General features: G+C 42.0%; 2 protein-coding genes across 2 annotated transcripts; one reads left to right on the top strand and one right to left on the bottom strand.

The window, feature by feature from the left end:
* Positions 1-58: 58 nt before the first annotated feature.
* Positions 59-20,609, top strand: agfg1a (ArfGAP with FG repeats 1a). Its single transcript, XM_054794748.1, has 14 exons — positions 59-696; positions 5,802-5,895; positions 7,732-7,847; positions 7,990-8,155; positions 8,360-8,516; positions 9,906-10,025; positions 11,836-11,907; positions 12,338-12,553; positions 13,085-13,253; positions 13,340-13,419; positions 13,962-14,060; positions 15,305-15,457; positions 15,589-15,683; positions 17,655-20,609. The coding sequence occupies exons 1-14, from the start codon at positions 530-532 to the stop codon at positions 17,712-17,714; spliced, it is 1,764 nt and encodes a 587-aa protein (XP_054650723.1). The 5' UTR covers positions 59-529; the 3' UTR covers positions 17,715-20,609.
* On the bottom strand, positions 19,844-26,734 carry LOC129191412 (thiamine transporter 1-like). Its single transcript, XM_054794746.1, has 7 exons — positions 26,588-26,734; positions 24,713-24,948; positions 24,112-24,628; positions 22,741-22,819; positions 22,271-22,463; positions 20,515-20,656; positions 19,844-20,444 (listed from the first exon to the last, which is right to left on the bottom strand). The coding sequence occupies exons 1-7, from the start codon at positions 26,732-26,734 to the stop codon at positions 20,298-20,300; spliced, it is 1,461 nt and encodes a 486-aa protein (XP_054650721.1). The 3' UTR covers positions 19,844-20,297.

Genomic DNA, 26,734 nt, shown 5'->3' with positions numbered 1-26,734 from the left:
AAAGTGTCTATAACATTCAGACACACGAGCTAGCGAAAGCTTCAGACGAATGCGGAAGTATAAAAAGGTTCGTATCTTGCTCTGGGTAGAGACATGTGCTGACGTACTAATGCTGCGTTCTGGCTCCTCGGAAGATTTCTAACTGTACTTAACCATTGTTTACTGTTCCACGTACTGCTCACGTCACTATCATGAAACAATCCGAGAAGATATGTCGTGGTTGTAATGAGCTGAGCTGATTGACTGGTCGAGGTTGGAAGGATCCGTTTTAAGTTGGATAAATGTGTCAAAGGGGCGTTGCTGTACCAAAGGGAAAACGGAAATTCCGACTTACCAGGAAAACATGAACGCACCATCAAACTGCCTGTTCTAGGCCGCCTTGACAACCGAACCACCCACCCTTCCCCTCCCTGTCTGCTAAACGGGTCGGCAACCTTAAACAAGCACACACCTTTTTTTTGTTCTCTTTTGAAACATCGGCCATCCCTTTATTTGTTTTAATTGAATCGTGGTTTGTGTAGACCTTATCATGGCGGCGAGTGCGAAACGAAAGCAAGAAGAGAAACACTTGAAGATGCTGAGGGAAATGACGAGTTTGCCTGCCAACAGAAAGTGCTTTGACTGCGACCAGCGCGGTCCGACCTATGCCAACATGACGGTGGGCTCCTTCGTGTGTACCTCCTGCTCCGGCATCCTGTGAGTCACCAAGCCGCATGACCTTAGCATGGACATGGCGCTCACAAACACCGCACCAATGTTGGGCTTAACTCTGCTACATATGGCACACACTAGCAGTTAGCTTACTAGCATTGGCTAGCGATGGCTGCTCAAGAACGTAGGCGTCAGTGAGAGTTTTAGCATGTTCGCAATTTCATTCATTGACACGCATTGTAATTGTCAGCAGTTGGGCTGACAGTCGCCCTTTTTGACGTTGTCTTTTCATGGCAGCCGGTGACATTTACACAAGTCAGGTCGACAAACACGGCAGCTATACTACCAGTTGCTTGTCGCTTTAGGAACCAACCTCCCATCTGACCTAGCCATATCTAGTATGCAATGTGGTGGGCGATACTACGAATTTTGGCATCGATCCGATACCAAGTAAACACAAGGCCAGTGGCACAAATACCGATACTTTGTACTTGGACATTTTTCGAGATAATTTAATTATTTTGTGAATTTTGCCTTTTAGTTTTTTGATCGTCACTATAATTCCAATAAAACACAGAACAAAGACTGTAGACAAACGAAAAAATGTATCAACACCTATTTTTGAACATTTAGTACAATGATATAAGACAATGTACACATACAATACAACATACAGTTGTTCAAGCAAAAATAAAGTAAATATTGCATGCAGGGGCCATTGAAGCTTTGTTTGAGTCTGGTTTATTTGGTTTGTTCTTGGTTTATTTTGCTGCTGCTGTTTGGTGACCTGTATTTCATTTGGCCACTGGGGGCACTATTGCGGGGCTGTACAGTGTTTCCTTGCTCTATCGCAGGTCACCTATGGCGGATTCGCTGTTTCGCAGATTTTTTTTTATTACAGCGTATGAACGTTGTTACAGGCCAAGGCTGGCCCTTTAAGAAGAGTTGCATTGTGGGAAGTTGAGTGTCTCTTCCCGCTCTCGTCTGTCTGCACCGCCCATTGTTTTCTGCGTCCTGATTGGCTGTAGACTAATGTCAATCTCCTTTGTGCTGTCCTGCTATGTCTCCTGTGTCATCGCTAGCTTGCTTGCTCGCTAGCTTGTGAATGAATCTTCGGTTCATATTACCGGTCTGAGAAAATTGTATAAAGTGTATGGTGAGGGGTTTTACAGCCTTAAAACATATATAATAATTGTAAAAAAATGAAGTTCGCTACTTCGCTGATATCACTCATTTTGGGAACATATCCCCCGCAATAAATGAGGGAACACTGTATACAGTATAAATGCAGAAGTGATGGAAGGTCACAGGGTTTTTCCCATTTTCAAAACAGGTTACAAAGGCTCCTTTTCTGGCTGCTGAAGTATGCAGTAATATATTGAGTCATTTCCGTTTCTTTAGACGTGTGTGCTCACCGTGTAAGTTACATTGTGTAGCTGTTGTGTTGTTCTCTCTCTAGCCTCTTTAATTATTCTACTTTCTAATTTCTAAAGCACTTATTCTTCTGTCGTTTTGCTACTTTACACCCCTGCATGGCTCCGCACCACGAAAGGCAATACTGTTGTCATGCGGTCTGTTGCGCAGATCGTCGCTCTCAATTTTGCGTCATTCTGTCATGAAATTGCATCATAAAAATCGGGCAATAGAATTTAAAATCTCTAGTATAGTTAAAATGTGTATAATTTCTGATTACATATCATTTATATCGCCTGTCCCTGTATCTCACTATGTTGCAGCGTACCGTATTGTAGTTGCCGCTGGCGTACCCAGCATGCTTTGTGGGCCCTTTGTAAATAACAGTAAAAACGTACGTGTTTGTGTTAAAGTTGACTTTCCCCATATAGACCAGTAGTTCATAGTGTTGTGTTAACTTACCCGTTACATGTTATGCTGTTTATTTTTTGATTTGCTCTGTGATTAAGGCTGTTCTGTTGGACTGTCTGTCGGTCTAGCTGCTCTTCATTTAGTTCAGACAGAACATTATAATGTTTTGGTGGGCAAACCCTGACAGCGCAGTTGTGTAATCCAGCACCTGCGGCCCGGGATTTGGGATTAGCGAAGCGTTGCGTTTCTTCCCCGTCAGATGAGGGTGTTCAGTTTTCGATGGTTCTGTTTCTGGGTTATAACCGTTGTGGTCACATTTGAATAGCAGAAATGTAAAAAAAAATAAAAATAAAAAATAAAAAGGGTAACTGTCTTGTTTAGAGCAGCAACAATTAAGAAATGAATTGATGATGAGTGGATGTCAGTGTTTCCTCGAGGATTTTTTTGAAGCCGTGGTGGTGGGCTGCATGGGAGGGCGGACTGCTGCAGCTGTGTCGTGCCGCTGCTGCGTCAGCAAATGTAGTTTTTTATTATGACAAATAACAGTTTTTATGACTTATTTATTTATTTTTTTTAACTTATTTATTCTTTTTTTTTTTTTTAAACAACCAGCAGAACATGAACCGAGAACATTGCAAAACTATTGATTTAATGGCTAAGTTGCTCGGAGCACTTAAATTGAGTCTAAGACGTGGAGCCTCCTTTTGTCACCTGACCTATTTAATCAAACAGTACTATGTGACTAGTACAACATTTTGTACTATTTGACACAAACCTGAATTGAATTTGATGCCTGATGCCTATTTGAAGTAATACGAATACATGGGAAGTGATTTGGTCAATAATAGTATTTTTTAGTTCAAAATAACACAATTAACACGGCGATTCCGGTGAATGATTATCAAAATAAAGCTCATTAAAGCGCAATAAAGCGCAAGCCTTGGTCATTGACACGCTGACTCTTTTTTTTTTTTTAATTCAGAACTTTTGGCTCAAATCCAATTTCAGATTTTCAAATTGCTGTAGTGCAACGATTAGGGGCATTCAAATTTAGAGGTTAAATGTATTTGATTTTATTTTGAGTGTCAGATGTTCTGAGAGGTGCGCATTGCTAATGCGCTCGTTGCTTGCTGGTTGTAAAAAGCCTGGTGTGACTGTACAGGCCCTGGAGGTGGAATGACTTACTGTGTTGCTACAGAACCAGCATGTGATGTGCTTGTGCAACAGGAAGGTAGTGGATAGGTTTTGGGTTCTCGTTGAGCACGCTTGCGTAGCAAAAAAGTTGCATGCTATGCTATGCTATGCATGCTCAAACATGATTTCTGCCCGCTGTCTTACCATCTTGCTATGAGAAACTACAGAAGCAGAGCTTGGCTTTAGCATCTGCTTTTGGGAATAGAATTTGCATTTAAAGTCAAAATTGCCTTTCCGGTTCAGTCAGTCTTGTTTTGCTCTAAGTACTCTTTTGACAAGTTTAAACATTGCTTCCCTGTGTCCAAGTAGCTTTTTTTTTTTTTTTTTTTTTTTTAATTCATTGACACATTGTTTTTGGATGTTGTTTCCATACGTGATTATTATAGGGGTACATCTACCTTCCTTATTGCATCCCCCCCCAATAGTTGTGGTTGTTTCATGGGTGGAGCTGGAATCCGCTATGTAAACACATTCCTTTTGAAGGTGGAGGCTTTCCCAGGAGGAACTCCACTCACAATGTCGCTTTCTGGAGATTTGGAGATCTGCAGGAAGAAGCCCCACTTGGTCTACATGTTGTGCATGCAAAGCTGCAACTAACAATTATTTTCCTAATCGATTAATCAAATAATCAGCTGGGCCCTGGACAAGGACGGACGAGTATGAGATTCTGATGGTATAACTTTGGGCAAAAATATCACAATTGTCACAGTATTATAATTACAGCTCTAAAATGTATTATTTTTCAATATCTTTATTGAAACGAACAGAAAAAGCTTTTCTGTTGAACTGTAATTTTGAGTGTCAGAACATCTGACACTCAAAATAAAATCAAATACATTTAACCTCTAAATTTGAATGCCCCTAATCGTTGCACTACAGCAATTTGAAAGCAGCAATAATGAACACATGGTGATTCCAAACCATTGTGTTGCCAATATGCTCATTTGATGGGTAGAGCCACTGAAGAGAACGACATATTTATTTTATTTTACACCTTAAAAGGAAACCAAACCTCACATAACTCACATAAATGAATTATTTGACGCATCATGAAAATGTAGAGTTAATTAGTGTGTAATAAGCTGTTCTGTCGGAGGAAATCGAACAGCTACGTGAAAGATGGTGCACAACCTCTCTTTTGTGACTCTGCCAGTTTTTCCTCACCCTGGAGCAGTGACAGTATGTAAATGAGATGCATTCCCTGGTCTGCTGTGCACTAGTGGCTCAGTCATCATTATTTTACTGTGCAATATGTGATTCTGCTACTGTTACACTACTACTCAACAGTAGTTTGCTTAAAATCTATCCAATATGGGTAGTGACGTGCTATGAGTAGGTTGAAATGGCGTGGCATTCCATTCCACTTCATAGTGATTGGTGTTATCACAGTGTTGTTAAAAGATTTTATTTTGAAAGGAAAATACATTTGCAGGTCTATAGGCAATTTATTTGTGTTAATGTGAAAAAATTCCCCCATGTTTTGATATTGCAAAATAAACTAGAACTGCGCCAAGCGCCATATTTCTCCCCATATTGTGATTTTCACCATAAATATTAGACCTACATTTATTTTATGTACATATTTAGATTGCTAATGTTAGCATGCTAACACCTAGCATAACAGCGCTAAGTGTTTATGGAAGTATCTAACTATGAACATGGCTAAAAATGCTACTATTCTAATGTTAGCATGCTAGCAATGCTAACACATGCTAGCATGTAGCATAATAGCGCTAAGTGTTTATATATGTGTATAGCTATGAAAATGGCTAAAAATGCTACTATGTTAATGTTAGCATGCCAGCAATGCTAACGTGCAAACATTAGCATGCTAACACCTAGCATGATAGCGCAATGTACTGGCTGGCTAAATGTCCCGAAAGAGTTGAGAATTTTGACTTTGAGAAATGTGGAAGTAGTTGGAACTCTTTAGCTCAAAGGCATTTTGCATTCCAAAAAATGTATACAGCTTGCATTTTACTCTGTATCGGATCGGAAAGGAAATCAGTGGTATAGCACAAGCCAGTATGTCTCTTTATGGTTTATAACCTCTTACAGAGTTGTGGGCTCTAGCAAGATGTCAGGCCTTCACATAAAATTGATTCCTGTATTTGTCTTTTTTCCCTTCACAGACGAGGACTAAATCCACCCAACAGAGTCAAGTCCATCTCTATGACAACCTTCACACAACAGGAAATAGAGTTTCTTCAGAAACACGGTAATGAGGTAGGTACAGGGACTGTTTAAAGGTATTTAAAAAAAAAAAAAAAAAAAAAGTGGTCAGCCTTCAACCCCTTTTCGGATGTTACTTTTTTGACTGGCTTGCCTTAGGGCCCAGGTTCCCAAAGTGGGGTACGCGTACATCAATTGGGGGTTCATGAATAAAAATGAAAAACAATTAGCGCCTAACACTCACAATTACGAGCACACAGTCAGAGCAGACAGAAGGAAGGAGACAGAGCATGTAGTTCTTCATGGCTCTGTGTGAGTTATACAGTCCATCCATCCGTCCATTTTCTATGCCACTTATCCTCATTAGGGTCGCGGAGGTATGCTGGAGCCTATCCCAGCTGACTTCGGGCGAGAGGCGGGTTACACTCTGGACTGGTCGCCAGCCAATGCCAGGGCACATATAGACAAACAATCGCATTTATACCTATGGGCAATTTAGAGTCTCCACTTAACCGAACATGCATGTTTTTGGAATGTGGGAGGAAACCGGAGTATCTTTCTTGTTCATATAACTTTAAAGGCACATTTGTTTGGACAAATATAACAATGACAACAAGAGTAGCTCATAAGAGTCCAATGCCATAGCCCATCATGCAGGAACTTAAGTGATTTTAGTTATTATCAAGAAAACCATGGAAGTTGCTAGATATCAGATCTTAAATAAACTCTTATGAGCTATATTTGTTCTCATTATTTGTCCAAACAAATGTACCTATAGTTGTAGCAGCCATTAAAATGGGTCAATAAACTGAAGAAACCAGGGTGGTGGAATCATTTTTTCCATGACTGTGTGAACATTATGTTGTGTATTAAGAGTGTTTTAATCTTGAAGGTTTATATTGGTGTTCCAATCCCCGCACGTTTTAACCTTGAAATATCTCCTGATACGGGACACGAGATCTCGTGACACCCTGAGTAATGGGCATTCCTTAGCCCCAATCTCACGCTCCACAGTAAATAAATTAGTAAATAACTGTAAAGACCGTCGAAGTCTGCTTTTACATGTTAGGAATCGGGATGCACTTATTTCTATTTGACGACAGTTGGATTATGCATTTGAATTTGAATCAGGTTTAGCTCTGAGTCGCAGAACTGCTTCTCTGCTGTACACTGTCTTATCCAGTTGCACTTTTTCCACTGCTGATCTCCAATATGCATCAGCCATCCTCTTGCAGTGAGAACCTTTCTTAGTACATACACATTATTCTTACAGTGTCTGTTAATCATTTAGATAGCCTAGCTTCACCCCAGGTAGGTGTTCTGGGCTGGCAGACTAAATTGCATCGTTATTCAGTATTAATTTTGAGTAAAGGGAGTATAACATAGCATCGCCACCTGGGAAGTAGTCTATTTAAAGCTGTAGCAAAATGGCAGACTCAAGGTTGTAGCAGAGTCATCAATCCTCTAGAGCTGTTTTATAAATACTACAGCCTTCAAGTGGCCTTCTGTCTGTCCAGAGAGACACTTAACATAGATTAAAAACAAAAACAAAAACATGCAGACTGGTGCCCACGTGAGCACACCAAAACCATACAAAATAAATATCAGCATATTAAATAGTGTAAGAGGCATGTTGTATACACTGAGGCATTTCTTAAAACCCTTCCGATTTAAGAGAGTCAATTTTCTTAAAAATACCAGGACTGATCATGTTTTCTCTGCATCTACAAGGTCTACATGTATAATCTTGGTATCCAAGTAGAGACTTTGGCAATGTTCAAATCCAAGCTGAAGAAATGATGATGTCTTACTATTATGTTGTATTATTATTATGATGTATTATCATTATTCATGATGTATTATTGCACTACATACTTGTGTGTGTTTCAGGTATGCAGACAGATCTGGCTTGGCCTTTATGATGGCAAAACCACCTCAGTGCCGGATTTCAGAGAACCACAGAAAGTCAAAGAGTTTCTTCAAGACAAATATGAGAAAAAGAGATGGTAAAGGACTTCTCTAAAATACAATTTCTGCACCATAAACTGCACCATCATCTCTAACCAATTTTAATGTGATAAACATCTGTATTTGTTTTGTTAGGTATTTGCTGATATTGGTGGGGTTACTGTATGTTTTGCTTCCTAGGTATGTACCACCTGAGCAGGCTAAGGTCGTGGCATCAGTCCATGCTTCTATCTCTGGCTCCTCAAACAGTAGCAACAGCAGTACTCCAGAGGTTAGACCTCTAAAATCCCTCCTGGGGGACTCAGCCCCTACCCTGCACCTTAATAAGAACACCCCACCTAATCAGGTGAGTTTGGTAAAGTACAAACATGTACACAACTGAACTTGAATAGCCACTCCAAAGTTTGACAAAAAGAGACAGTGCCTGAGATGTTCATTCTTAAAGGTGTTTGTCATATTGTGGTGTCCCTAATGTTTTGGTCAGTGAGCGTATGTGACCATTTTCTGTTAATGCGTTCCGGTTTACTATTTCGTCTCTTGTCTCTGCCAGTCTCCAGTGACCAGCCGTGGACACACCCATCAGCAGCATGACAAGAAGTTTGACCTCCTCAGTGACCTAGGTGGCGACATCTTTGCTGCCCCACCAAAAATGAGCACAGGCGCCGGCTCGAGTTTTGCAAACTTTGCACATTTCAACAGCCACACAAGTAAGTGATAGATGTAATTCTAACCTAAATGAGCCAGTTCAGGGCTGAAGTCATAAATTCTATGCTCGAACATCCCTCCCAAAATATTTTAATACAAATTGGCGATGTATATTATATAATTATAAATAACTGTACCTCAAGAACGTTTACATTTGGACAATGTTAATGTGGAGAGCAAATGAAGAGAGACAGAACGCCAATTGTCTTTTTTTTTTTTTATAGAAAAAACAGATTTAATATTCTATATTTAGTAAAAGCCATAATATTAATTTCCTCCGTATTATTGAGTTATTATAAATAGGCCTGGCACGATTGGCCAGGCACATGCACAGGAGCAATGTAGACACGTCATGAAAGCACCGTAAGGCAGTTGCTGCTGGCTAATGATAGCCACCACCTTTCATAATACAGATGAACGAAATAATTCACGCCAAAACCCAAGCAGGCCCCCGCTCCCTTACGAGTTCATTCCCGCACATTTATGAAAGACTTATAATTTAATTAATGCAAGTGTTCCCAAAGTTACGATAGCTTCCACCAAAATAAGACCTGAGATAAGCCAAACAGTCAGGAAGGTTCTACTAATACGACTGTGTACAATGAAGTGATGGCACAAGCAAACAGGATGTTAAGTTTAACTTCAGATGTGCTTTCTTCCCGATGTTCCGAGAATAACTTTCACTTCCTCCTCGTTTTCCGCCCAGAAGAAGACAACGCCACAAACTCTTCAGTTTTGTCCTGTCCTCCAGCATCTTATGTGTTGTGTTAACGGACCTGCATACTGAGCATGGATTTGCAAGTGCGTTTATCGGCCTTTGTTTCTTGCTTTGCATTTTGTTAGTTGTTTATTCCTGGTCATGTTTGAGTTATCGGAAATGTCTTTCTCTCCCGTACTTGCTGGAGGAGGCTTGGCTGCAGCAGACAACTCTCATTTGGCAACTTAAACTGTATTAATCCAGTTCTGGACCAAAATAAACATTACTTTACGTAAGCTTATTGTGACGGTGCCATAGCGAATACATGACATAATTAAAGTCAGTCAGTCCAATGAAATTGCAGAGCACTGTAATATTTAATTTTGCGTGATTTTTCTTATTTATTTTTGATTTAAAAACGAACAAATCTACTGTATATCTCCTACAAATACTTCTAATGCTTTGACGAGTGCCATCCTCACATCCAGAAAGCGTCCAATCATTCCATGTATACAATAATTCATTCTCAGCTTTTAATTCATCACATAATGCACGCCATATTTATCCCATAATCCTCTGCTGTGTGTATTTTCATGATAGTCTTATCCATGTTCTTCATTGTGTTAAATACCATTTCCCTCTCCTTGTCTTTGTTGGTCTGCCTGTCTGAACATCATCCTGACACCATCTCCAGTGGCACAGAATAGCAACACAAATGCGGGCTTTGCAAATTTTGATGCATTTGGGAGCATTCCTGGGTCAATGTGTGCGTTCCCCTCAGCACCCCAAGCCTCATTCCAAGCCTCAAACACAGGTAGAGCAACTTCCCCTTGCCAAACACATGCTTAATTCACGCTCATTACAGTGTTCCCTCGCTCCGTTGCGGTTCACCTTTCTCTGACTTGTTGTTTCTCAAGTTTTTCTTTAAAAATGTTTTTTTTTTTTTTTTTTTTTACAGCATATTAACGCGCATTCTGTTCTGCATCCTTATTGGCTAAGGGAGAACCCGCCCATTGTTATGTGTCCTTATTGGCTAAGGGAGAACCCGCTCATTGTCTTCGGCGTCCTGATCGTCTGTAGACCATTTTCAACCAATCTCCTTTGTGCCGAACTGCCGCGTTTCCTGTTGTCTGATCGCTAGCAAACAGCTTGTAGAGATGCTAACAATTGCTCAGAAAGTAGGACTTCTGGACATGCTGAAGGAAGGTAGACGTCATGCGGCTCTCGGGCACCATTACGGATAAATAAATCTTCGGTTGGAGGAGGGGGAAAATACGACGACAGGAGCAATATATTTTAACAAGGATACAAAAACGCTTCAGCGGAGCGGCGCCAGGATGAAGATGCACGGTCAGAGGAGTGAAATACGCGTGAGCCACTTAATAATTTGTGTCCAACCTAGTAGGTTGAGCGTTAAAATTCAAATAAAGGTTTCAACTTAATTGTGAGAAAATGTTCCTGCCTGTCAGAGAAAAGTGTATAAAGTGTATGGTGAGGGGTTTTACAGCCTTAAAATGTATATAATAATTGTAAACAAAGTTGGCTACTTTGCGTATTTCACTTACTGCGGGCTATTCTGGGAACCTTTCACCCGCGATAAACGAGGGAACACTGTACATGAAAATGTGCCGTTATCATTTCATTAATTAGCGCAAAAATAAAGCATAAGAAATAAATACATGTGCCCACTCATGGTTTCATTTCCCTTCAAGCCATGCAATGATGCTGCATAAAGTGTGTATGCCATGCGTAACATTATGAAGTGTCCAAGCTTTTTCCACTGAGGGCGCCGTACTGAAAATCAAAGAGTGCGGGGGACCACTTTGATATTTTTATGTATTTATTATTTAAATTATTTAAAAGTTTTAAAAAAGACAAAGCTTTGTTTTAATATTAGTTGTTAGTGTCAGCAATGCAGCTGCTTGTCATTACATTTTGCCTTTTTGCTCTATTTTTCTCATTTTTGCTGGGTTTTTGGGGTTTAATGTTGTTATGTAATTTCTATAATGCGCGACCATTAAAAAAAACAAGCCACGGGTTCGAATGTCCCCCCCGCCATACTTTGGACTCCCCTGTTATAAGGCATCTGATTTTCTTGCAAAGTGACCACTGAAAGCTCTCAACCTTGCCATGCACAGCACAACAGCGGCCTCTGCTGGAAGTCCCACAGTTTGGATGTGCAGTGGAAGTGCAGATGAAGTGTCCATGCTGGTTTTGTACATTTGAGTTTTGTGGATGATCGCTCCCTTGAAAGCTCAGATTCCTATTTTGATTTCTGCCTTGGCCTTCCTGGGCTGTCTGTTTTTCCTGTTTGTTTCAGCACCCTGCACACGTCCATCCATTTTTTGCCACTTATCCTTGTCCGCCGCCTATGGGCTATTAACCTAACGTGCATGTTTTTGGATTGGCGTAAGAAACCGGAGCACTTGAGTTTTATGGGGCAAAGGCAGAGATGTCTGAGATGAGATTTGTACCCAGAGCCACCTGGCAACATGCACCACATTTGATTTCATTTCTGTTTCTTTATGTTTGACTACACATTGCTCCATTACTCATGTTTTCCTCCCTCCTCCCCTCTGTTTTTTTTTTTTTTTTTAATCAATTGCTGCTTTTGGGGCTGCTAGCATTCACTGTGCTGTCATCCAGCCGCAGTATGTGTACGTTTGCAAGTGCTCTGCCTCTCCAGGCTCCATACAGTAAGTCTCACTCTGGCCTCTTTCACTTTGGTGTGTGTGCGTGTGCGTGTCACCCCAAAGAACTTTTGACAGTTCTTCTGCTTGAAGTCCACTTATAAACCTTCCTTATTACTGTCGCTGCTATTTCAGTAATGCCATTGTAGAGTCATCTAAGCTGAAAAGGGGCAGACAAAGGGTTTGAAATGTAGCAGGAGAGTAGATAACATTAAAAGTAATTTCCGAAATGTGAAGTTCAGGTCACATATTGGAAAAGGCGCTGCTCTGCACGTCACATAGTTGAGTGCAGAGAATATATTTTTACGCCGTCCTGTACAGCCCGACTCCTCTCCCAGTTTGACCACTCCTGCACCCTCTTTTAGTGTTTGTGTTGTCACCCAGCACCAACAATCTAGGCCCCCTTATGACTCTATAATCTCTCTCTTTCATGCAGGTAGTGCTTCAGGGGGACTAGCCAATGCCAGTTTTGCAAATTTTGACAGCTTCCCCAAATCATGTAGTGCCGACTTTGGATCCTTCAGTTCGTTCACCCAGAGTAACTTCACAGGAGCAGGCGGGGACGCGGTTCAGAGTACTAGAGTCCCTGCCGATAGATATGCAGCCCTCGCTGACCTGGATAACATGTGTAGCTCTGGCAAAACAGAGCAAGGTAAACCTCTACTGCCTAGCCCGTTTCATCTCAAACTCAGTTGTATTAATGTCAAATTGACTGTTAAATCAAGAAGAAACCAACATCATAAAAGTAAGTTTCTAATCAAGTGGAGAGAAAGAAATGGTTCCCGATTGGAATACATTGCATACGTCCATATTCGCTTACAAGTCAGGCTGATTTGCCACCTTAGGCTTTCTGTGTCTGTAGCTTATCCGCATTGTAGCCATGGTTTCGTGAGAGGAGGACTGATCTTGGCCTTAATACTCCACAAACCACCCTGTGTATGGACATCAAGATTCGGCTTTAAAAGAGTTTGCATTGCTTCCATTAGCGACTTTATTTCACTTAAGTTGATGTTTGTTGATGTAAAAATTGATCATTTATTTTCCACTACTCTGAATAGGTTAATTATGACAGGTATTTCCAGACCTTTCTTCTTGACCTTCACAATGGAAAGACATATCCTTGTTTGGCTGAATTGAGCCGTAATAAACTCAGCTCTTCTGTTTTGGGTTTCTTTTGCAGGAGACACTGCTATTCCTGGTGGGGCAAGCTCAACTGCTGGGATGCCTCAGAGTCAGCGAGCACCTGCACCTGGAGGAGGGGACCGCTATGCTGCTTTCGCTGAGCTTGATACAGTTTTTGGCCCTTCTGCCCCCTCTAGTGTTTACAATAACAACAGCAGCAGCGCACAAGGGTGAGACACCACACAGTAGCACTGTTGCCATTCTTGACAATTTCAACAGCAAGCTGATTCTTATTTGGTGTTGGGTCGCACTGCAGGGCTGCATTTAGCTCAGAGACTGGAGTACCCCCAGCCCACGCACAGCAGGTCCTACCTGGTATGGCTCAAGGTTTTGGGGGTGAGAGAGCTTACAAACGTTTTTGACACACTCATGAATTGAGATCCTGTTAGGATTCACATACAGTATATAAAGATAAACGTAGGTATAGCACCATTATTTGACAAGGCATGTGACTTAATTTACTTCAAAAGATGGAAAATATGATGGAAAACACAAATGATACAAATTCACACAAATTCCAAGGATGCAAAGATCAGTTGAGTTCAGAAACATTGTTGTTCAAAGATGTTAAGTTTACTGTCTTCAGATTTGAAATCATAGCCGGGTTGAAGAAGTTCTGTTCTACATATAGAGCTCCTTCAGCAGCAGAATGTTACACCCACGGTGTAAGAAGGAGAGGTTCCGCAGGTCCTTCATACCGACCGCTGTCAGGCTCTACAACACCTGCACCACTTGAACCATGTGTCACTATGTATTCTTTACTTGCGTATCTTGCTTGCTGCTCTAACAAGTGAATTTCCCTGCTGTGGGATTAATGAAGTACTATACATACATATATTCAAGTGTCATGGTTAACCATTTACTCTTTCCCTCAACAGCCCAGTCAAGTAATCCTTTTGTAGCTGCTGGTGTCACCCCAGCAGCAGCACCAGCCAACCCATTCCAGAACAACAGAGTCGCAAGTGTGGCCGCTGCAGGTTTGTCAACGTGTGCGTGTGCAAGCGTGTCTGTACTGCAGTCACCGTCCTCATGTCAACTCAGTTATACTGTTTTCTTTGCACAGCAGAAGTGGAAAACATTCCTCTTTTTAACTGTTAGCAAAAGCTAGCAATGCAGCTATTACAGAGATGGCATTTTTTGCGTGCTCTTGCCCTGAATTTGATAAATGCTCTTCTCGAACAAGGTCGCCCTCACTCTTTTATCAATTCGCATTTTCATAGCCCCAGTCCAGTCATCACTGTTACTGGCCAGAAACTCACTCTCACTCACTCTTGGACACTTTTTCTGTTAAAAATTAAAGTCTAGCTATTTTTTTCAGCTACATTTTTTTAATGCCAATCAATCGTACTTTTAGTTGACATTTCCAGCAAATGTACACATTTATGGCATCTGTAGGAAGCATGGCATTATTAAGATATGTTATTGCATATGTTAAGAATATTATACCATGCTTTTTACTATACTATACTACATAGTGGCGGGCATTAAAGGAAAACTGCACTGCTTTTGGAATTTTCATCCATCATCCTCAACCTTATGTGGGACATGAACACACATCTTTGTCTTTTCTATGCGTTGTAAAGATATAAAAACAGACAGCTCATTACTGCACAAAAAGGGATACAGTGTTCCCTCGCTACATGGCAGTTCACCTTTCACGGACTCGCTGCTTCGCTGATTTTTTTAAAGTGCTATTTTGCAATTTTTTTTAACAGCGCATGAACACGCATTGTGTTCTGCGTCCTTGTGGTGTATCAGAGCAATCTATCGGTGCTCTGTTGTGTCTGTTATTGTATTTACTACTGCTACCAGTAGAGGGTGCTGTATACTCATGTGAGAGTTGAAGACGCGTGCTGGAGTAAGTCCCTCCACCTCATCCCAGTAGCTGGCTAAATATGGAACCACAACAGTCCTGATTGGCTAACGGAGAACCCGTCCATTGTGTTTTGCGTTCTGACTGGCTGTAGACCATTTTTACATCTTTAGGATGCACAGAAAAGAGACAGACATACAGTATGTGTACATGTATTACATAAGGACTGTGGATGATGGGCAAAATTCCCCCAAAAAGTGCAGTTTTTCCTTAACAGCTGTGAAAATCCAACTGTCCACATCTGACATTTAGCTGCCAGATTCCTTAAAAGCGTAGAAAATTAAATCAATGATATATATATTTAAATAGTCAACCTTTTTAACTCGCTGCTGTCCTGCTATGTTGCAGCCACATTTGGCACAGCTTCCCTGAGCATGCCTGCTGGATTTGGCAACGCTGCAGCCTACAACCTCCCCACCAGTTTTAGTGGAACCTTTCAGCAGCCTTTTCCTGGCCAGGTGCCCTTCCCACAACCTCCACCGTATCCCCAGCAACCCAACGGTGTGTGTGTGGGCAATACACATGTAGCTATGAATGCCTAAATCATGAAAGACACATCACGTTCCAGCTTTCGCATATTTTCTGCTTTGCACTTGCAAAACTGTGCAAATCCAAAAACTGTGTTTTTGCAGGTGCAGGATTTTCAGTTTTTGCCCAGGGCAAGCCAGTGGTGACTCCTTTTGGGCAGGCGATGGCTGCACCAATGATGTCCAGCAACCCTTTTCTGGTTCGTGAAAAAGATCACTACATTTTTCGTACATGCCACACATTTTGATCCTTAAATACGCTTGCTGCAGGTATGATTTTTTTTGCATTTTGCTGGTTTCAGTTTAGAGTTCAGTTTTGTGCACCTTTAAAATAAATAAATAAATATTTAAAAAAAATGCGACACTGACCTTAAACACTAAAGATTTGTCGGCTTGTAGTACATTATTTCCTGTCTTGTATGGAGGGCGGACAGCGTCCACGTCCGATTTTGGATGTACTGACTGTTTTCACGCATTGATTAGCTCCAGCTGTAATAATACTCCCCTTCTCTCTTTAATTACCATCATTCTCTCACAGTGAGAAGCGAAGGCTAAGTCCACACGAACACAAATATTTTCCAAAATGCAAACGCACATCTCCCTCACCCTGGTGTTAAAAATAACGTCCAACCACGCAAAAAATATGTCAGATGCCTGAAAAATCAACCACAGCTTACTTTGTTGTGCATTATAATGCCTCAATAATGTCATGGAGATAACGTTGCATGTTTGTTTTGACACAAACCAAAAATATTGCTATAAAAGCAGTGGTGGCCAAAAGTACGGCCCAGGGGCCATTTGCAGCCTGTGGCTGGTTATTTGTTGGCCTGCTGCACATTGTAGAAGTAACAGTTCCATTACAAAAAGTAACAAATTCCAAGGTTGGCAGGTCTCTAATAGTGGTCTTCCATCCTGTTGTAAAAAGAGTCTCAACAGTCATCGCAACTAATAATCGTTGTGGAATCACTGCTACATTACAAAGAAGTGATTGCTTGCGATATGTGAGTAAATTAGAAGTGAAATTGTATTTTCAATTATCGTACTCCCCACACAGTGAGAGGACTCCATAGAAGTTTCTTGTCAGGGTCCTGCAGGACTCTTACATCCTTGCCGGTTGATTGCGAGGATATGAGAAAAAAAATGTATTATCACATCAGTGCCCTCCCCTTCCGAAGAGCGACCAACAGGGATGCATTTTGTCCACTGAGTACGCATTCCGGGCAGCCCCAGCCAGGAGCCCAGTTCCCAAAACCCGGCCGGAGGTACCAGCACACGGACACCGGCTCACCTCGGTGGGCAAGCAAACAAGCAAGAGCGAGAGCAGCTTGCAGAGGTTGCGAGAGACGGAGTGACAGTGCGCAGCGATGTGCCGGAAAGTTAAGGCACAAATATAACACCATAGACGTGCACGTCCAATAAAATGTTAGAGCTGCAGCGAATGTTTGGCTGATTGTTGTAAGGCATTGACCAGCCCCTCGATCCTCCACCACCATCGCTCGCCCACGACAACAAGCCAAATAGAATTGTTCTTTCTCATGGAGCAGACGGCGACAAAGATCCACAAAAGTAGCCGTGCCCAAAGTGCAGCTGAGAGGCCACCTGCAGCCCGTGCCTCATTTGTCATCGCATCACTGCAGAAACAAAATGTAAATGTAAAAAAACAACAAAAATTGTAAAAATAGAGCAAAAGACAATGAGAAAAGGCTGAAATGTTGTCAACATTTCAACAACCGATAACACAAAGCTTTGTATTTAAAGACAAAGCTTTAAATATCCATCACTTTTTACTTTAAAAACCTTTCCACAAAACAAATAAGAATACGTGTGTGTATATATTTATTTTTATGTATGTATACTGTAGGTTGGCGACCACTGATCTACAGGATGCTTCACTGTTTAGATTGATGACCATCTTTGTTTATATTAATACATAAAGAATACATAAAGTAACCTCTCTTTTAATGTGGCAAGGTGATAACTATGAAACTTGCCATGCTTGAAAATGGCTTAAATTTCATTTGGAAGAAGTATATGAACCCTGTCGTCGTGTAATTGCCGTTTAGGGTCTCCACACTGCATGTTGCCTGCATCAGTTTTGTATTTTGATGAAGTATTTTAAATGGCCCCCTTGAATAATTCGTTTTTGACATGTGTGCATGTATCTCTTCCAGGGTGCAGGTCCAACTGCGCAGTATCCAACAGGAGGTTCTTCAACAAATCCCTTCTTATAGCGTCCCATCCAATCAGCTCCTCTTACATGTCGACTGCTGACGCTTGCACCTATTTCACTGTTTTGTTTCACAGGTAGCTTTAAAACACAATGTTTGCATGGAAGGTTGGCAAAGATTGCCCAGTATGAGATGTGACAGTCATGACACTGTGTTTGCTAACAGTGAGTGCAGAGGGAGAGGTTGATCCCCTCCTCTCTATTTAACCTGTGAATGGGCCTGGCCTCTTCCAGACCGCAATGGATCATCAAACTGGCTGAAAAACTTATTGCAAGCATTCTAGTCAATCTCCATGCTGAAACTATGAATATTTTGTCTTTCAGGAAATCCGCTTTTTGTGCATATCAGTATTTGTATTGAACACAAGATTGTTGATGATGTTCTAACTGCACCGTTGCTTGGAGAAGCCAAGGGGTACTGCCAGTTGCTGTATTTGTATAAGAACCAAATTGTTTATTTGTGCTGAATACCTTCAGTTAAACCAGAGATGTAATGCATGTTCTCTTGGCAAGAAATGTAAGCGAGAATGAATTAATGCCGCGTTACGTGCTGGGGACTTTCTGCCAGGCTCCGCCCTTTCACAGTGTCCTCTATATCCGTGTCGAGATGGCTCATGAACTGACAACCACTTTACATAGGGAAAAGAGACAATTTTAAATTAATTTGTATATACATAAAGTATATATATATATATTCAAATGAATTTTAAGAATTGACCAAACCAGTCATTTATATTGATGTATGACTGTATTGTATATTTGTGCTGTTTATATAAATATATAAAAAGGGTTACTTTTTTTATGGCGCTGCAGTGAGTCATTACTTTTTATCTTGACTTGGAGGTTCTAATGCATGGTAACAATAAAAAAAAAAATACAAGGGGTAAATGCAAAATGAAGAAATGTGAGTGAGACGAAATTTATTGCAAACAGCCAACAAAGTGAACTCAGCTGTTCATCAGCTGATCAAAAGTTTAAGAGCCAAAATCTCTGCAAACGTGGATTCAGTGTCATTTCAGGTATTAACACCGTCATGATCTCTTGATGGCAAAGGCAAAAAAGTGTTCTCTCTTGGGACGCAGTCGGATGGTTGAGTTGCATAAGCAAGGCCTGTCGCAGCGTGCCATTGCTGCTGAGGTTGGATGTAGTAAGACCGTCATTTTGAACCTCTTCAAAGATCCTGAGGGTTATGGAAGTAACAGTGAAGTGGTGGACCCAAGAAAATGTCACCAGCCCTGAGCTGGAGGGTGCGGCTGGCCGTCCGTCAAGACACGAGACCATCCTCGGCCCAGATGAAGGTTGTTACTGGTGCTGAGTGCAGTCCAAAAACCATTTGGAACCCGTTTAGAATTTGCTTGAGAGCACTAAACATTGGGCATTGAAAGGTGGAAGAAAGTCCTGATGGCTTCCAACGTTACTGGCATGACGAGGCGATCTCACCTGAGCTGTTTTCCATATGGCACAATGGTGTCCTTTTTTCTTCAATGGAACAATGACGCTTCATGTTGTGCAGGGGCGTCAAATGGTCGTTCACCCAGTAATAGGGAACATGAGCTGGGTTTAGACTGTTCTGAGACAGGTTAGTTTTACCCTACTGATGTATTGTTGCAATAGTAATCCTGTTGAAGGGGGCACCCTTCATGACTGAAGGGCCTCGTCCGTGCGGTAATGACTGGGTCTTTCAACAAGACAATGCTGCAGTTCACAATGCCCACCTGAAATGACTTTTTCCAGGAAATAATGGAATAATGTCACTTTTTTTGACCATCCTGCGAGTTCACCTGATCTAAATCCATTTGAGAACATTTGGGGGTGGATGGCAAGGGAAATTTACAAACATGGACAGAAGTTACAGACGGTGGATGTCCCCCATGAAACCATTTTCACCACCTGGAGCAACATTCGTACCAGCCCCCAGGAAACACTGGCATCAAGCATGCCCAAACCCATTTTTGAGATGATTAACAAGAATGCTGCAGCTATTCATCACTAAGTCCATCACAGTCTATCTAGCCGTGTATAAACAAAACATGGAAAGTGGGTTGATACTTTACAGATCATTTGGTGGCCTATTCGTAATTGTTCATATGCTTGTTCTTGTTTCCTAGTCTGTACATACAGATTGGATTGGTGTCCTATTACATTGTTTTGAACACGCCACTAGCTGCGTCACTATGCCAGAGAAATAGCTCTTTGTGTTAGCAGCTACAATAACAATGTTGAAATTAACATTGTTGGCGTTTTTTGAGTTTTTTTTTTTTTTTTCCTCAGGGCTATATAGTCCAAATACTTGTAGGTGTGTCTAGTTAGACAGAGAAAGACGTGTGGTCATGTTTCACATAAAGATTGTGGATGATGGGCAAAACTCCCAAAAAACTTTCCCAAAAAGGTTTTCCTTGAGACTTTTGATCAGCTGATGAAAAGTTTTGCGATTTGCAATAAATTGCTTATTGAAAAACTTTTTGGTCTCACGTTTCTTCTTTTTGCATTTTGAAGCTCTACTTAGAACCGACTTAAGATCCAACAAATGGAAATTCTTGCACGTTTTCAACTGGCCTTAAAATTTAGTTCAGGAGTGTATTTCAGGTTAGGTGAGGCTAGGTTCTGGATTCAGTTCAGTTTCATTTTTGTCCAGGGGCTTCAATTCTTTGTTGCCGCTTCGTGTTCTCCACCACAGGGCATGCAGAGCAAAAACGACAGCAATGGCTGTGAAGTAGCTGGAATATATGGTGAACTGCCAAAGTAAAAGCAAATACATTCAGCAATGCTGTGAATACGTCAACATGCGGCATTTGCTGGCTCACCTGAAGAACAACGTCCAGCGCCAGTCCTTCACTGTCAACCACAATAGCAGTCATGATGGTCTGTAGAGTCAATGCAGCAAAAGTATTGGCTCCAAAAACTAGAGCATATCTCTCCATCGTTAGGTCTGCTGCAATCTGGTAACTTAGAAATCGTTACATTAGTTTGCATTGTGCTTCTTTCCATGCAGCATTAAATTGGTAACTGTCATACCAGTGTAATAATGCGTTGGTTCATTTTAGATGTCAAAACGCCAGTCTTGTATGGCAAAGGTATGATGCGTATAAAGGGCACACATTTCAATTTTTTACATTCTGACTTCACAAAGAGTGTGCAAAGAAACTGTAAAAAAGAACTACCATACATTTCTAAGTATGTTAACACTGGATTCTGCTAACTTCATGTCATTTTCAAGAATTTTCATGTTCTCTCATCTGCAATTTTAAGACCGGTCCTTCTTTTGGATTATGTGTTACAAAAAAGCCAAAGTAGCGAAACACCCAGTTGATCGTTTTATGCTCGCTGAACTGAGCTCTCACCTTGTATGCTGAGGTCTCATACAATAATATGATGCCTTGCGTGACATTATACATGGTGGCTGAAAGCCACGGAGATTTTAGAGGCAGAAAGGATATTTCCTGAAAACTTTGGTCTAACGAACGTTGGCCAGTTCTGTTCATAATTTTCATGGACAGAATTTCGAGGCGCAGCCAAGCCCTTGAGGGAGTCCAGTTCTGGGGCCTTAGGATCTCGTCTCTGCTATTTGCAGGTGATGTGGTCCTGATGGCCTTCAGCGTTTACTGGGGCGGTTTGCAGCTGAGTGTGAAGCTTCTGGGATGAGGCCTCCAAATCCAAAAAGGTTGGATTGTACCCTCCGGGTTGGGAATGTGGTCCTGTCCCAGGTGGACAAGTTCAAGTATCTCAGGGTCCTGTTCACGAGTGAGGGAAGGTTGGAGTGTTAGGTCGACAGGCGGGTCGCCACAGCGAGAGAGCTGAGCCGGAAGGGAAAGCTCTCAAACTTTGGGTCGTGACCGAAAGAACGAGATCGTGGATACAAGCTGAAATGAGTTTCCTCAGCAGGGTGGCTGGACTCCCTGGACAGCCCAAGAGATAGGGTGAGGAGCTCGGAGTAGAGCCGCTGCTCCTTCATATCGAGAGGAGCCAGTTGAGATGGCTTGGGCATCTAGTCCGGATGCCTCCCTGGTGAGGTGTTCCGGGCATGCCCAGCTGGGAGAAAGGCAGACCTAGGACGTGCTGGAAGGATTATGTCTCACAGATGACCTTGGAAGGCCTTTTTGTCCTCCCGGTGGAACTGGAAGAGGTGGCCGGGGACCAGGAAGTCTGGACGTCCCTGCTGAGACTGCTGCCCCCGGACCCGGATAAGCGAAAGAAAATGGAAAGATGGATGGACTTTGGTCTAACGCCAAATGGAGTTAAGTCAACTTCAGAGGTTCCACGTTGCCTGTACAGCAGCTGTACTACAGATTAGGCCCTTTGCTGCATCTTTTACAAGTGTCTTGTCTAAGCTCTTTGGTCACAATTCACACCAATTTTCAAACTTTACTATTTTCAAACTGGGGGGAAAAGAAAAACCTGAAAACTTAAACCTGATTCCAAAATCCACGAAGGTTGCTTCTCAGTTTCACTAGTTTCATGTTTTAAGGAAAAGCTGGGTCAGACCAGCAGTCAAACATGAGCTCGCGGCCAACCTTCCTCACTTCAAATCAACACGCTTTGGATATAAAATACCGTTCTTACGTGGCAACGGTCATGGACAGTGTCTGCATGCAGCAGAGTACGATGTAACTGGCGTAGCAGATCCAGATGTTGTTGATGAAGGTCATGAGGAAGAGTGTCGCCCCTCCAAGGCCCGAGCAAACGCTCAGAACCAGCTGTCCCCTCTGCTCCCAGTTGATCTCAGCAAAGGCAACGCCGTAGGCTACTGCTGCACCTTTCGAAACACATTTATGACCACTGATATTTACACTCTTCTGGCAGAAAATGGATGTTATACATATATTTAAAAAAAAAAATTGTTTAATGGACAGTATCTCCATAGCTACCTCTAGTTTTCAACTGCATTGTCTTTTTTTTCAAGCAGCGATGATGATTATTAACGCTCTACTCAAGACATCCTTTAGTAAAAGCACACACCTCACAGTTAAATCCATCATGAATTTCCATCTCAGTGTTTGTACTTGACTTTAACTCCATGTGATGCTTCTTACCCAACAGGTGGGACACCGCCTCCACCCCACCGTTGTAAACGCGAGTGTCCTGAGAGGACGCCACATTCTCCCACAGCACCTGTCAGTATATCGTGAACGTCGTTTATTTTAGAATTGATGAAAGCACTGGAATAATTGTCTTGTATGGAGTTGGTGAATGAATGTCAAGTACTGTGCAATCGTCGTTCACCACCGCTATTAAACACAACTTGACTTTTTACATTTTTCACAGCAGTCATTTGGACATACTTCAGTGGTGAGTCTTCAGGTGGTAGTAATGGATTGGATTTATAGAGCGCCTTTTTTCAAGGGTACCCAAAGCACTTCACAGTGGAACTTATTCATTCACTCACAGTCACACAGTGATGGTGATAATCCACATCGGAAGTCACAGCTGCCATGGGACTGCCCTGTTTTCAGACGGCCGCTCCGACCACCCTCAAAACATTGATTCACCAGTGCGGGCCGCACTAGAGGCAAGGTGGGTGAAGTGTCTTGCCCAAGGACACAACAGTGACGGGGCGGAGGAAGTGGGGTACGGATCAACAAGCTTCCAGTTTCTGGACGACCTGCTCCCAGTGCCCCCAGTGCCGATACTCAGGCTGCGTTAAGAGTTGCATTCCTCAACTGTGGTGTCAGGCGGAACTTATACCTAAATTAACCCCTAAGTCACGCACTCGCTACACAGAACACACGAAGGGCATATACGATACACGCAATAGAGGAGATTGACGGTGTTTCTCTTCTCTTGGAGCTTTTCATCTTGCTCATTGTCACTTCCATGGTGATGGCTTTCCTTTTCTTTGGCACACTGCCGCTTGGGAGACATCATGAAGTCCAAACACTTAACTAATCAGCGATCACTAGTTCTTGAGTGAGCCTCGTGTTTACGCACCAATATTTTGGGAGCACATTTGGAACCACAAAACATCGTAAACCGAGGATCGACCACCTGCATTTTTTGACTGCAATGACAATAAAGCCTTTGTACATGCACAAATCTTTCTTCCGGTGGCTAATATTATTATTTTTTTTAATGGGTGCATTTTATTAGTTGCTGTGATTAATACTGCCATAATTTTATTTCGTAGCTTATTTTGCACTGAGCAGGAAGCGACTGCATGTCTTATTGCTGTGTCACTAGACAGTCGTTCACGTTTATCGACAATGAGGGAGCTGACAATACCACAACACACGTCGACGTATACGGAACAATATTTCAGTGTCAATTATCACGCTGGGGAAAGCCAGTCTATGACAGTCTAGTTCTATACGGTCATTATAGCAGTTAAAACTAATGATGGCCTAAGACTTTTGCACAGTACCCAGCTGTATTCTGAATCCTTACGACATGCTTTATTTCTGACTGACCTGAGTATAGCTGCCTATGTGGTTAAAGCCACACAAAGCCAAGGCCCACCACACCGACCAGTAGAGCAGCTGTCTGGATGAATAGCAGTCAAGAAGGACTCTCCATAGTTGAAGAAGAACCTGTCCACCACTTTCTGAATGGTCCTCAGCCGTAGAGACATTTTCCTCCTCTTCATTTCTTGCATCACACTGCGGTTCTCTCTCTGTCTCGCTCCCAATTGTGTATATCTTGATTCTGTTTGCATGTCGTGTTTCGCGCGTTATTGGCGCATCTCTTGATCTTCTGTTAGCAGCACGTCTGTGGTGAAAGAACACGCTCCGCCGTGGCGTCGGTAGAAGAAGGGAGGCCAGGAGCGCGATGGTGACGAAAACAAGAGTGAGTACCAGGATATTGTTGTACGTAATGAGGTGGAAGCTGACAAGCAGCTGACCGAGCGCAGAGCCCACCGTGTTACCCAGGTGGCTGGCACTTTTGCAGTAAGAAGTGGCCTTCCGGTACCACTTCAGATCTATTACGCTGTAATTAAAACACACTCCAATGTGGTTTGGTGTCTATAGCATCATGCAACAATCAGAGGCAGCGGTGTCACCTCGCTCTGACCTGTAAATGTAGGCGGAAGAGGCTACATCGCAGGCTGCCGCCACTCCTGAAAAGAACTGTGACGCCTGCATCGCCCCTACGCTTTCTGTCCAGCGCAGCATGGCCGTGACGATGAAGAGGGCCGCACATTGTAAGACGACCACGGGCTTGTAACGCAGCCAGTCGGTCAACAAGAACACTGGCACCAGCACACACAGGTGAGAGTATGACGATACTGGGAAAATGTCATTGCTCACCTGTCGATGAAAGGATATCACATATATGAGACAGGTTAATGTTCCATTCAACAAAGGCTGAAATCATTCACCTGACGTGTTGCTCTTAGTGTCAATTTCCAGTCAATTAACCTAATAGTCTGTGCAGTTATGCCAAAAATGATTCATTTCGTTCGTAGGTTTTTTTTGGTGTGCTTTTTCATGTGATGAATGGTATCTTCTGGCTGGAAATGTGCAACAATAGCCAGCTTATGCAGTGATGAAAGAAAAGGGAAAAAAGGAAGCGTTTGAAAAAAATATAGAGAAAATCTCCCCTTCTCTCGTCAATATGCCTCACGCGCTTTAAATTATTTAAATGAAATGAAACACATTTTAAATGATAAAATGTATACTGTAGGTACTCGCCACTAACGAATGATAACTAGGGATGTCCGATATTGGCCTTTATGCCGATAACCGATATTGTCCAACTCTCAATTTCCGATAACGATATCAGCTGATACCGATGTGTGTAACATCACATAGCTCCTGTGGTGAAATTAACACATATCTGTTGTGAAGCTAAAGGATACAGCAGCAGCAATTGGCTTCCCGACGTGGCTGTAAACAACCTTGTAAAACATCTGAGAAATACATGCGATTAGGCTGAGGCTGTGACATTTCTTTTAAAAGTCAACACAGTAGCCATTGACATTTTTTTGATCAGCAAAAAGTCCAGGGAGGAAAATCAAGTGTCGTAATTTTCATGTAGGGCTAGACTCTTAGTGCAGCAACGGTGACGGAGCCGGACATTTTCCATTGGGGTGGCCATTACTCACATAGGGGTGGCAATACGTTGATACCCAAAATGTCTAGATGGCCAGTGGGGGAATGATTGTTTGCCCTGCGAATGGCGGGCGGTGTACCCCGACTCTCGCTCAAAGTCAGCTGGGATAAGCTCCAGCATACCCTAGTGAGGATAAGCGGCACGGAAGATGGATGGCATACAGGACAGACAGGCAGAAACATTGTATAATGTATAAGTATACATGCTCGTTATAAATGAAACAATACCTTATTAAATAATGATTGGGAATGAACGGGACTTTTCCAAACAAAAATAAAAAAAAAAAAATAATGGAAAAAGAGAGAAATTCTTGTCCATCACAATTTCCACCAAAGGTTTGTACTGTTTCAAAACTATGCTAAAAGTTTCTCTCGATGAATGTCATGTGACTCATTTTCCAATCAAACAAACCATTACTTTGAAACGTGAATGATTAGTTTTACTTACCATTCACCGTTTCCAAGCGATAAATGGCTCCTCTTGTATTAATTGAATGTTTTCTGATTCAAATATAGATGGAAGACTAACTTCTAACAAGATTTCTTACGTTCCTTTGCAACTTTCTCGTGTCGTTTCCAGCTAAAAGATTTGACACGCATGGAATTTAACTCAAAATTACGTTTTTGTAATATGGGAGAAAGCTGCAAATGAAACGTCCTGGAGCAACAGAAATTCCTTGAATTATTTAGAAAAACAACTGAAACAACTAATAGTATCCGAGTACATTCCAAGGCCTTTTCGTTATCATGAGTTGAAGTGTTATGGCTACATTTTGAAAACTCAATTTAGGACATTAAGACACCAAATGTGGTTCCTTGCTTGTGTTAATAATACCTGTTCTGTTGTCAGATTCTTGTCTGGTCCAGTCAAGTACGGGACCGAGAAGGGATCCAGGGGTTTGACTGTGCTGAAAAATCTGTAGGCACACAACAGACCAGTGGGAAACCTCCAGTCTGACCTCCACCTCCTCACTGTCGCCAT

Source organism: Dunckerocampus dactyliophorus, chromosome 12, assembly GCF_027744805.1.
Source record: "Dunckerocampus dactyliophorus isolate RoL2022-P2 chromosome 12, RoL_Ddac_1.1, whole genome shotgun sequence".
In the NCBI taxonomy this organism is placed as follows: Eukaryota; Metazoa; Chordata; class Actinopteri; order Syngnathiformes; family Syngnathidae; genus Dunckerocampus; species Dunckerocampus dactyliophorus.
This window is presented reverse-complemented; position numbering and strand designations above follow the sequence as displayed.